Source organism: Haliotis rufescens, unplaced genomic scaffold (genome assembly GCF_023055435.1).
Source record: "Haliotis rufescens isolate VD_foot unplaced genomic scaffold, xgHalRufe1.0.p SCAF_20, whole genome shotgun sequence".
Taxonomy (NCBI): Eukaryota; Metazoa; Mollusca; class Gastropoda; order Lepetellida; family Haliotidae; genus Haliotis; species Haliotis rufescens.
In genome coordinates this window covers 10,296,886-10,310,562 of record NW_025963891.1, presented here as the reverse complement: position 1 = coordinate 10,310,562, position 13,677 = coordinate 10,296,886, and the positions used below count along the sequence as shown (strand labels likewise).

The window sequence follows — 13,677 nt, the reverse complement described above, 5'->3', positions numbered from 1 at the left end:
ATAATGTAAACATTAATCACCAATAGTCGACTTGTGGTCACGTTAATCACCACGCTCATGCACGGAAAGCGTCAAATAGGGCAAAGCTGTAAATAGTACTAACAACTCACCTGTAATGGCGACGTGATACGAAGCAGTATTAAAAGGTTATCAATGAGAACAGAAGGGTGAAATACACATAATGCTTATTCTTCGTGAAGAAACACAAGTAATTCCATATCTGGAAATTTTTATATTTCAAATAAATTATATTAGTTGGGGGGTATCCTAACAGCTCATCTGCAGTACTCATCATATATCCGGTTCTTGAATATTTACCCTTGTATCTGAACAGTACAATTGTACTCTCGCCACCACATACCCGTGTACATATATTATTATATTCAACTATTGATATAATATTCCCATATACCTGAACAGTAGTATTCTCATTTGCGTCACGATATATCCATGTACATATATTATTTTATTCAACTCTCAATAACAGTATTCTACTCTCTTCAAGATATATCCATGTACATATGTTATTGTATTCAAATCAAGCTATGATATACCCGTAAATATATTTTGCAGTATTCAACTCTCATCATGATAAACCCTTGTGTGTAGATTGTTGTATTCAAATCTAGCCATGATATATCCACGAACGTATTGTGTGGTATTCAAATCTAGCCATGATATATCCACGAACGTATTGTGTGGTATTCAACTCTTGCCATGATATACAAACATATCTTGTCATTGTTTTTCCCCACCCGACGAATCTCTCCACGTGCCCAGCCCCAGTCATGCACGGCTCAGACAATCGATAGGTGCTGTCGTACCGCAGAGGACCACGTATACAATGGCGGCTGCTGACGTCAGGAGTTCCCATAGTGATTGGAGGACTAAGTTCACGGATGTACCGTCTAAGAAGATAATAGCTTGTTTTGTTCATAGATATGTCTTGTCATGCCCGAATGCAGCAACAAGCTGGATACGCCATGCATAACAGTAACAATATATAAGGGAGAATTTAGGGATGCCAACTTCTTTATTATGAGGAACACAACGTTTCGGAGTATATACTTCATCAGGTGAATAAATGCTGTGAAGCAGAGAACATGTAATATAACATTCATTCACCTGATGAAGGAGTAAGTATTTACTCTGAAATGTGTTCCTCATAATCAAGCAGTCGACATTCATAAATTCTCTTCCTTGTGTGTTTCAAATCTAAATGTTTTGTTTGTTTGTTTATTTGTTGTTTAACGCCGCACTCAGAAATATTCCAGCTATATGACGTCGGCCTGTAAATAATCGAGTCTGGATCGGACAATCCAGTGATTGACAACATGAGCATCGATCCACGCAATTGGGATACGATGACACGCATCAACCAAGTCAGCGAGCCTGACCACCCGATCCCGTTAGTCGCCTCTTACGACAAGCATAGCCGCCTTTTACGGCAAGCATGGATTGCTGAAGACCTATTCTACCCCGGATCTTCACGGTCAAATCGAAATGTTATCCAAAGGAACAATATAGCTTGTTTTGAAATAATTACGTTAATGATAAGGAAATCGTTTAAGTAGGGGGAACGATATTATACCACGATATTCTCAGCCACGTTCAACGGGCGCCACATTATAAGAAGACAGTAATATACACTGAATTTCTTCTGAAATACCGTAGCTTCAGTAATTTACATTGATTTACCCCTGAAATGCCGTCGCACCAGCAAAATATATTGATTTACCGTTAAACCAGCAACTCACATTCATTTACCACTGAAATACCGTCGCATCAGCAATACTCATTGGTTTATCCCTGAAATACTATCGCATCAGCAAAAGACATTGGTTTATCCCTGAAATACTATCGTATCAGCAATAGACATTGATTTATCCCTGAAATACTATCGCATCAGCAATAAACATTGATTTATCCCTGAATTACTATCGCATCAGCAAATACACATTGATTTATCCCTGAAATACTACCGCATCAGCAATAGACATTGATTTACCTCTGAAATACCGTCGCATCAGCAATACTCATTGATATATCCCTGAAATGCTATCGCATCAGCAATACACATTGATTTACCTCTGAAATACCGTCGCATCAGCAATACTCACTGATTTACCCCGGAATGTCATCGAAACGTACCAAGCAATCAAGGGCGTTAGAAATAAATGCTGGTGAAAGCACAGGCCTAGGTGAGCAGGGTTCCGAGACACCCATATCTGATGTGTATCAATGCTCATTCCGGGTATCATATGACAATCCACAAGGTCATACTGCCAGTATCACTTAATACTGACCGAGCCACTCAAATGTTCATGTTTATTTTCTTTATGCACATATATTTCTGTTTGACACTATTTATTAGATGCTAGAACATATCGTACAGGAATAAATATATCTATCTGCAATATACTAGTATTTCTCTCCTCGCCGCTCGAAAGAAGCCAGTTTCTCGTGTATCCAGTGATAACCATACATCTATAATGTAGTCTTCAACTCTTGACATTATACATCCATGCATTTATACATTAGTTTTCGGACCTCGCTATGATATATCCATATGTCTATACTAGAGACACAGGTAAAGACATCTTTCTGACAGGAGCGAAAGTATCAATGATGATGGTCATGGCAACAAAGAATGTCGCAAATGCGAGAAATGCGGCGAAGTTTATAAATGAGAGAGAGAGAGAGAGAGAGAGAGAGTGAATGTATCTTACCGATATGTTTTAATATGACATTGTTAAATAATTCAAACAAGTACAACATTGATAGAAAGCAGCTGTTCGATTGAGTTGAGGTTAGCTTGCGCTGTAACATGACTTGACTCAGAAAAAGCACGCGGCTTTTTGCTTTGAAGCGGGGTATAAAGGCTTTTATTCTGCCTATCAGAATCCTCGTGCAACCTGACTTGCACGCGGCGGGGTATACGAGATTTATTCCCCCGCTGAGAAATGTATTCCCCTCAAAGGTGGGGCACACAGTGTTTTATCAAGATCACGTGGACCAGTCAGATCTCATCTTTCTGACATGCTGACTTGGAGGTATGATAATGCCATTTTTCTGTCAGTGGGCTTTCGAACCAAATTGTTAATTACATTATCAATCATTAGACAGTTGGCGACACGAGATGTCTCGACAATGTTTAACCAAAGCCCGGTGCCACACACTGCCCTGTTTTCGCAAAAAAAAATTAAAAGTCATAATATTTTTTTTTTTAAACAAGACACTGTGGCTCGACTTCATATACAATTAAACCTCGTTAGTCCGTAAACCTCACATTCTAGACGAGCTTGCTATTGCGCACCGTGATTCGTTAATACGGAATGTATTGATTTGAAATAGTTTACTAGGAATCATATAATCTGGATTAATGAGGTTATTGTCACCAGACTGAACAGACACATAAGGCAGTTGTAATCATCAGTATTTTATTATACATGGAATTTAGTCTTCACAAGAATGTTTTTTAATCAGAATAAGTAAGCATCACCATGATGTTCCTGACAATAACAGAAAGTACAGATCTATATCACAGAACCGAACTAACTGTATGCGAAAGCGTATTAGTCTTAAGTCCCAGAGTATGTGAATAATTTTGGGTAGTCAAATTAGCTTGTCGGGTTGGTGTCGAAAGGTTTACCAATAATTCTTTTCGCCAACATAAATCTTCCAAACGAACATATTAAACGGGCCCGTGTCTTTAAAATCCATTGTATTCTGAAGGAACTTTGGCACGTTATTGACTGTAAAGTAGAGGTGGCCACTGGTGTCGAAAGCAAAGCTGTCAACCCAGTTCATGAGCGCTTCATCCTTTACCACCTGGGTCTGTGTTGTCAGGGTAACGTCGTCAACAGATGCTGCAATGGCCATGTCCTTGGTGAAATCCCATTTATAGACAGCATTCTTATTCAACGCTCCGTAAAACAAACTTTTACTGCCAGCCATCATGCCACCCGTCTGGGAAACTTTGTCTCCTAGGTTTTTCACAGATCTGCTAATGTCACCATTTTCTTGCGCAAGCACTGACGTGGGGACACGATAGAGTTTCATTGACGCCAAGGGGCAGTAGTAGAGGTACCGGGAGTCGGGTGAAAGAGCAATGCCATTTATCGCTGTTTTTGACACAAATTTCGTGTTGTCAAAATCGATTATGGTAGCTGGGCCGCTCTCTGCTGCCATGCTCTTGTGTGCAAATGTGTACGATTTGTCCTTTCTGAAATCATAAACGACAAGTTTGGCTGTTCCAGTATCGGTGATGTAAGCATAAGCAGGCTTTCCTGAAATTTTATGGACCACGATGTCGTTCAGGTACGTCCGCATCTTTGGCGCGACGGCTTCAGGAAAAGTATGGACTCGGATGACCTTCTTAGCGTTAATATCGTAGATAACTAGTTTAGCGGGACACAAGAACTGCCCAGGGTCGGCGATTATATGTAAGCCAGTGTCAATAATCCACATCCATCCAGTTGACTGATCAATCTCAAAACTCTGGGCGAACTGGATAGCTGAGCAGTCACCCACTGTCTGCATGGACCAACTGGGGAAGGGTCTAAGGATTGCCTCCCCATTCTTCTCCACTATCACATTCACAGCAGAAGGAACGCCTTTCTTCGTACGAGGAACCGTCACGTACACACTTTCATTGTAGATCTTTATGCCAGAGAGGAGGTTATTTTTTATGATGAAACTTCCGTTTTTGATGGATGCTTGTTTGACTGAAGTGCTTGGCCATTCATAGTCTATAGCATGCCACTTATACACAATGGCGGAATCCACCAACTGGTGGCCAAGGATGGTGATCAGGAGAATTGTAAAGGCCGACATGTTCAGAGTCGTCAACCGGAGAGTCTGGGTTGGTCGCAGTCGTAAGCTGGACTGTCTGGTCTGCTCACGGTCGTAAGCTATATACTCCGGGGTTGTGTCATCTGCTGTAGGTCCACACCTTAGCTAGTAGCTGCGCAATGACACAAACTATTTTCAGCACCATTGTCGCAGCATTGTCTTATCTCCAGGTGCTAAGAACTAGCATAGTGTCGTGTTGATTGCATTCAGCTTAGAATTGTAAAGTCATCCTGATGCAATTATGCAACTATTTAACATAAAAGAATCATAAAAATACAAAAGATAACAGGTTAAATTGACACAGAGGATTGGCAAAACTTAAAACATATTACATAGTCATGCAAAGTACATATTTAGACCCCAAAAGAGTCATATGTCTAAAAGTCTAAAAGGCATCAAACAACTGCCCTGATCCCACCACCATCTCGTATGTCAGCCGAAATGACAGACTTGGAGGCCCCGCAGCCCAGAATACAATCTTACACACATTGCCAATGGCATGTGGTTTATAAATTGTAAATGTATACTTATCATGAATTCTGTGAAGTCACATTGCATTAATCATGAAATTTACAATTGGATCGCCTTTAAAAAGTATATCTTGATGACACTGGGTATAACATAACGGGACATTAAGCTACAAACCCATAGGATTCTGCCCTGATGAAAATCTTCGATACTATGTCTATATCATGAATGTACATCAACCATGGAATTTCATTCATATCATTAATTTCCTTTAAATGAAAATGGCTAAACCTTTCAAAAGTTTTTCTATTTCTGGTTGGCATCAAATCTATCAGCTTCTGTCTTGATGGATAACGATGATAGTATATCGGTAACAACATAGTTCTGCTTGGCCTGCAGTAGTGACAAACCAGGAAAAAATGGTATTCATTTTCGATTTCCATCAAGTTACATTTATCACAAATTAGACATCTCAAATCATATACTGTTTTACTCTAACGTCGCATTTGTATTTTCAAACAATGTGATAGACACCGAAACTTAGCAAGAATTCTCATAAGATCTGTGTTAAATGTGATGTTATATATTATGCAGGCTCGAGAAATACAGAAGTATTTATCTTTTGATACATCTGCTATACTCATAAAATAAGATTCATCCTCAAACTCCTGGGATATCCAGACGTATGAGAATCCTGTTTGGAATAAAACATTTTAACATGTGACGCCCAGTTTTCTCCTCTATTATCTACATAGGGGGGGGGGGGGGGGGGGCACGGGTGGCCCAGTCGTCTAATATCACGGCGTGTCAGCTTAATGTGGGGGGAAAGCTCGAAGTGATGCAGGTCTCAGACGTTTATCACTTCGGTGAAACCCACGAGCACGGGTATGGTGCTGACAAACCTAGAAACCCGGGGCAAAGCGGGATTCGGACTCACAATCATAGGTTTCTGGCGTGCAACTCTGCACAGCGAATCGCGGCGCCTTAGACGACTCGTATTTTTCTAAATTTAACTCTTTATTCCTCTTTTGACAAAAACATTCTTATGCCAATAGCTTTTTTTGTAGGTCAACAACTGATATCTGACACCAAATCAGTATCATCTGCAAACAACAACATCTTGATGACATCAATCATATCAGTTACAAAGATATCATTCGGTTCACTTACCATCACATCAGTAGCCAACTGGTAAATGAAAAATATGAAAAGTAAACGACTAAGCATACAACCCCATGACGTTGAAAAGATACCACTTCTCGAATTTCCTAAGTGTACACAAGCACAACCATTTCTGTACATGCTTTCTAAAACATTATACATTTTACCATGAAAACCCTTCTGTAATAACATATACAATAACTTATTCCTATCAACCTTATCAAAGGCTTTACGGAAATCAAAGGAAAGCTGCATAAAAGGGTTTAGGCTTACGTAAGTATTTCTGAGATGTTATCTATCGTAGACCCTTTCTATCAATTCATTTAATTCTAATCAATATCACAGTCTCGACCCATGATCAACTATTGATGTAAATACTTTCCCCATGATATTAAGTAAAGACATTCCACTGTAATTATTTGGGTCACTCCTATTACCTTTTTCAAATAAAGTTGCAAATTATTCCAATATTCCAATGATCAGGGAATACAGGCTGATCTACATAGTGGGTGTTTCATAATTTTGAAAAACATTGATAAACCATCCATATCCGGAGATTTTCCAGACTTTGAGAAATTGGCAGCTACTTTAATTTCTTCTTCTGTAATTTCCCCTGATAACAATTCATGCGAGTTGTTGCACTCAAATCAAGTGTCTAAATCATGATCTTTTAAAATTCCGCTACTTTTATTCAAATTTAATACACTCTACAAACTAAAGATTTAATAATTCTCAAAATATAAATAACAGCTGTTAAGGGATATAGTGTTGTCACTTTCACTATTTTACACAACAGCACAATTTATCTTTTCACTTTCTAATTTATGAAATATGTTCTGTCCAGTTACACATGTTCTTCGGAAATCTCCTGCAGATAATTATTCAAGGTTTCAGAACTTTTCCCATCTGTACCATACCCAAGGCTCGTTCACGTTGTTCGACTGTGAGTCGTGGCATTTCTTTTGTGCTTTTTTTATCACTGTGGATGTCTGACTAGCCGTTGCAATCGTTTTATACCCTTACCCGCACGTGCATTTGCAGTTGTCCGTGGTGCACGTGTTTTTCACTTTTTCGCGTGTTATCTCGCAAACATGTAACAGACGATTAACATTTTCTGCATAAACTATTGTTGTATTTAGGTTATGTGTTTTAGATAGACTTCATCGAAAAAAATGTATGCTTTGTCTGAAATATATATTTTCAGTTGGTAAAGTTTCTTTTGGACGTCAGTTTATAAAGAAACAGGATAACTGATATAAATGAAAATGTGTTAGCCATAGATTTACACCAACATGTATCTTTTCATTCTCTCTCTCTCTCTCTCTCTCTCTCTCTCTCTCTCTCTTCTTCTTCTTCTTCTTCTTCTTCTTCTTCTTCTCTCTCTCCTCTCTCTCTTTCTCTCCCTCTCTCTCTCCCTCTCTCTCTCTCTCTCTCTCTCTCTCTCTGATCTATGGTAGTCCATGTTAGAATGATGGATGTTCTGAACAAGACTTGTAGAGTGCATTTTTCAAGCAAAGTGCCAGCCACTAATATCCCTCTATTGATCAATAAAGTACATAACACTACAACTGTTTAAACGACAGTATTAACTATCTTCCTGTAAGGTCTAGTTTCCACCCTTGCCGAACAAGGCTTGAATTTCTGGTTTCGATCGTAGCGCCACCAGTGGCTATATCAGATTCCACCTCTCATATGCTTCAAATGATATGGCGTCGCCCAGTGAAAACGATTTCATCGATAATCAAGCTCTACATTGTACTAAAACGGGTTTTTCTTCGCGAAGTGCATCAAATGACTTGAGCCCCTGGATTGAAAAGACAACATGAAAAGATTTGGAAAATATCTGTTGACGCTAAGTTGTCAGTATAAATGCTTTGCAAATCCTGCAATTGACCGAAATCTGCACGGTAGTTTACGAACCGGAATGTCGAATTCGTTACGCGATTTTGATTGGACTATGCATATACTCATTAGTCCAGCCAAAATATAACTCCATAGTTCCATCCTAGTTCGGCAATGGTGGAAACTGGACTTTTATAGTCAGTTAACTCCCTTGCCTCGGGAAGATGATTTATAAAGTACATCACCTTTAAATGGTTTAGTTGCATACAACAAATTCAACTCAGATTAATACTGAATTTCAAGGCACCATAATTTGCTAGGATCTGTTCAATCCCAAATAGAATAAACTTCGTTTAAAATTCGATCGTGAGTTCGAATCCCAGAACATCTCGAGGCGAACCGGGATTCCTACTCACTCTGCACAGCGAGTTTCGGCGCCTTAGACGACTGGACCAACTCTAATCCTCAGTATTTCATTATTAAAATTATTTAGTCTTCACAATGATGTATCGTTTATGAATCAGAATAAGTAAGTATCGCCAATGTTTTAAGTTTATTAAATAGGTTTTATAACAGTGCTATCGGGAAGAGAATGTTCATATGTATATTACGAAGCGAAAACTAACTGAAGTTTGTGAGTCATATGTCCCAAAACACATGAATAGTTTGGGGTTAAAAGAATTCATCTTGATGTCAGTTTGATGCGGAAAGGTTTATAAATAATTCCTTTCGTCAACATAAATCTTCCAAATGAACATATTAAAGGGCGCCGTGACATTAAAATCCATTGTATTCTGAAGGAAACTTGGCAGTTTGTTTACTGTAAACCAGAGGTAGCCATTGGTGTCCAAAGCTAAGCTGTCAACCCATTGCATGTACGAGTCATCCTTTGCCACTAGAGGTTGTGTTGTCAGGGTAACGTCGTCAACAGATGCCGCCATGGCTATGTCTTTGGTGAAATCCCATTTGTAGACAGCATTCAAACCCAACGCCCCGTAAAATAAACTTTTACTTCCAACTATCATGCCTCCCGTCTGGGAAACTTTGCTTCCAAGGTCTTTTACAGATCTGCTGATGTCGCCATTTTCTTGTGCAAGCACTGACGTGGGAACACGGTAAAGTTTCATTGATGCCAAGGAACAATAGTAAAGATACCGGGAGTCGGGTGAAAGACCAATGCCATCTATCGGTATGTCTGTCTTAAATTGAGTGTGGTCAAAATCGATTATGGCAGCTGGGCCACTCTCGGCTGCCATGCTCTTGTGTGCAAATGTGTACGATTTGTCCTTTAGGAAATCATAAACAACTAGTCTGGCTGTTCCTGCATCCGTGATGTAAGCATAAGCAGGTTTTCCTGAAATTTTATGAACCACGATGTCGTCCAGGAACGTCAGCATCTTTGGAGCGACGGTTTCAGGAAAATGATGAACTCGAATAACCTTGTCCGTGTTTATATCGTAGATAACTAGCTTAGGGGGACATATGAACTGCCCCGGTTCGGCGATTGAGTGTAAACCAGTGTCAATAATCCACATCCATCCAGTTGAAGGATCAATCTCAAGACTCTGAGAGTACTGGATAGCTGAGCAGTCACCCACTGTCTGCATGGACCAACTGGGGAAGGGTCTAAGGATTGCCTCCCCATCCTTCTCCACTACTACATTGAGAGTAGACGGAACTCCTTTCCTCCATCGAGGAACCGTCACGTACACACTTTCATTGTAAATCTTAATGCCTGCGATGATGTTGTTTGTGAGGATGAAACTTCCATTTTTGATGAATTCCTGTTTGACTGAAGTGTTTGGCCATTCATAGTCTACAGCATGCCACTTATACACAATGGCGGAATCCACCAACCTGTTTCCAAGATGTGCGATCAGGAGGATTATAAATGCAGACATGCTTACAGTCATAAACTGGACAGTCTTGGTTGATCACAGTTGTGAGCTTTATGGTCTGGTTTGGTGCCACTTGCTGTGGGTCCACACCTTAGCTAGCAGTTGCGGGTTGCGCAGTGATATAAGCTATTTTCAGTCGCAACATTGTCTTATCTCCAGGAGCATGAGAACGAACATCTTGTCGTCTCAAACTTGTAACGTCATCATGATAAAGTTATGTAGCTATTTAACATGATAAAAATCTTTAAAGAATACAAAAGATAACAGATTAATATTGACACAGAGGATTGGCAAAACTTTTTAAAACAAGTTAAATAGTCATACAAAGTACACATTTAGACACACACCATGATATGTTATTTCAAAGCAACAAACAACTGCCCTGATCTCACCACCAGCTCGTATGTATATCGTAATCCTAGTTTCAGGCCAAGCGGTAGCTGTGACGTCACAGTGGAGCGTCATCGCCATTTCCCTTTGTTTACAGTGCATTAATTTAAGTACATGACAAGGAAGTGATTTTCCTTTCACAGCGTATTTTGACGCGAAATGGGATACTGTGTTTCAATAGGGAAGCTCATTTCTTCAAATCTCCAAACGAAAAAGCCGATTTATTGAGGAAGAAAGTTTTGATACACTGATGTCAGAGTGGACAAAAGAAATGGGAATTGACTGGATATGCCGCAAAGTAGTCCTTGCATTTTGAAGGGTCTATCTATGAGAGGGCTCCAGAAAAACCAAAAGAACTTGGTTACGAAACTAGATTCTCCATTCGTTGTTAAAAATAATCGATGACTTACTATCATCGTACAACATTTACAAAGGACCATGCAATTTGATCAGATAACATGCAAGGGCAATATATACCCTCGTCAAAGTATAGCATCACCAAATATAAAGTTTCATTTACAATGTAGAGATTTGTCACAAGGTGCATCTGCTTGAAGAATGGTAGCCACCGTAACTGCCTAAACTTCTGGGTGCGTGTATGTGAGCCGTATGCCTGTTTGTCTGTTTGTTGTTTTATGCCGCACTCAGCAATATTCCAGCTATATGAGGGTGGTCTCTAAATTATCGAGTCTGGACCATACAATCCAGTGATTGATATCATGACCACCTGATACCGTTATTTGCCTCTTAAGACAAACATAGTTAGGTATGCGCACCTGGGGGTTCTCATTAGAGAAATTCGTGTTTGATGACAGATTCACACCACTGATGGTAGAAGAACTCATGTCTGGAGGCAAAGAGGAACATCTCATCATCAGTGCAACATCCAGGAAACAGTGGCGTGTGCATGTGGTGGCGGCTCAGTGATGGTATGGGGATGTTGCTCTTTTGATTGTAAACTTGATTTGGTTACAGTTCTGGGACATTTAGTGGACAAAGGTACCAAGATAACACATTGGACGGTTTTGTTGTGCCTCATTTTGATTACCATGCACTTGTCACACATCCTGTCTTCATAGATGATAATGACCGACCCAAACCAGCACGAGCACGAGCTGTGACTGACCATCTCCACAACAATCCATGGCCTCTGCCGTGGCCTTCCTGAAGCCAAGACCCGAATCCAGTCGAGCATCTCTATGCGATCAGTTGGGACGTTGGGTGAGCAAGGGACCAAGGTATTGTATCAGGAATGGCAACACTTTCCTCAGTTGAGGATCAGGCATCTGATGTTGAGCATGAGGAGATGTCTTGTGGGTGTGACCCGTGTACGGGGTGGATGCACCAGACACTGACTTAAACTAGTGATCATTTAGGAAACAAACCTACTGTGTTTTGAAATTTGATGTAGTACCACTGTAGAGTAGATACCTCTTTAGTAGATACCGAGCGCTTAGCAAGAGGTTCCAAATTACAATAAAGAGGTATCTACTCTTCAGTGGGACTACATCAAATTTCAAATCACAGTAGGTTTATCTCCATTCTACCATGACGGCAACAATGCTTTGAAAACGGTGCTCTCTTGCAACGCGTAACAACACAGGCACACAGGTCCGCAATTATAGAACATTGCGAAAAGTGGGCACAGGTAGTTATATATGTAACAATTATTATCAAAGTTCAAGATTAAAAACACCATAGTCGTGAGTAGTTCAAAATAAGTGTTCAAAACACATAGTTTTTCAAAAGAAGTTGACAAATAACACTCCAAAATTAGTCCAAAGACAGCTGTTTTAGTTTCTACCAACCTTCTCTGTACACTGTTGTACACTGTGGACTGACGGTTTTAAAATACTAAACGAATATCTTTTACAACAAACTTTTTGAATTAACATTCTCCTATACATTTAACATGTGTAAGTGTTATTAGTTAGTTAGCAATTACCCCCAGTAAACAACATTAACATCAAAATAAATGCCTCTCCACCCCGACCTTGGATGTGGCAGAACTTGACCCTACATCACGTTTACTCACACCTCGCAGCTGTCAATGGCTGACAATCTTGTGCTTACATTCTCCGTTGCTAGTTAAATGAAGCAAGATGACAACCCCGATCTATGATATGGTTCAACATTAACCTGTAGATTTACTGGGAATGATCGAGCCTGCTGGTACAATGTGATTACCAATGGAAATGAGTATGTCTGAACAGCCGCTTTTTAGCCTGCAGACGAGCCGGATATTTTGACACGAGGTAGGTACTATCTCTGTATCTGCATGGTGTGACCTGTCAATTTCAAGATTTCATAGATCCAAAGCCAGATAGTGACAGACCTTAGATATTAGTTGCCCAGAAATAGTGGTTCATGTATGATTTTCTTAATTGTGCGTGTTCTGAAATGAATTTCATCAAGTTTGATAAGCTAACACTTCAGTTGGGACATTGTTTTCGTGGACGTTCGAAGGGGAGTGTTTTCTGATGGACTCTCAAATCCCCTCCTGCCAAAATCTAACGGTGGTGGTTGATGGAGATTGCAACATTTGTTGCAAACAACATGTTGTCATGAATAAAATTTCTTCAAACAATTTGTATAATGTTATATTTTACTTTCATTATCAGTTGTTTCAATGAGGAAATAGCTAAAATTGTTCCGATTCTGGTCACCATAGAACTTTTCCCAAACAGTTTCATGAACATTTCATTTATATGCAAAAGATATGCTACATATCTTACCTGATTATCAAAAAATGGTGGTGGTACGATACTTTTGACGAGGTGTATATTTGGCTCAGTTTCAGTGTACATAAATTCACATACTCTGTTCATGGTCTTGCATACTTGAAACGCTTGTGTGTGTCTGATTCTGCAGGAAAGGCCTCTCTTATTATATTCGCAAAACATGCAGGATGAACGTTTCCACATTTTAAGGAAGTCTTTGGTAAAATAGACTTAGCATTGAAAATCTTCTGTACACTTAGTGGAATAAGGTTCTCTGAAATCTTCAAAGTGAGGAACAGCTAACTACAAGCCGGCCCCCCCGACATTGATGAATAATTAAAACA

The 13,677-nt window shown here is 39.7% G+C and overlaps 2 protein-coding genes across 2 annotated transcripts; both read right to left on the bottom strand.

The window, feature by feature from the left end:
- Positions 1 to 3,648: 3,648 nt before the first annotated feature.
- LOC124133299 (major royal jelly protein 1-like) lies at positions 3,649 to 4,836 on the bottom strand. The gene has a single exon (XM_046497659.2). The coding sequence runs from the start codon at positions 4,834 to 4,836 to the stop codon at positions 3,649 to 3,651; it is 1,188 nt and encodes a 395-aa protein (XP_046353615.2).
- Positions 4,837 to 8,859: 4,023 nt separating this feature from the next.
- Positions 8,860 to 13,542, bottom strand: LOC124133739 (protein yellow-like). The gene has a single exon (XM_046498263.2). It carries the CDS (start codon positions 10,236 to 10,238, stop codon positions 9,039 to 9,041), a length of 1,200 nt encoding a protein of 399 aa, XP_046354219.2. The 5' UTR covers positions 10,239 to 13,542; the 3' UTR covers positions 8,860 to 9,038.
- Between the last annotated feature and the right edge of the window lie 135 nt (positions 13,543 to 13,677).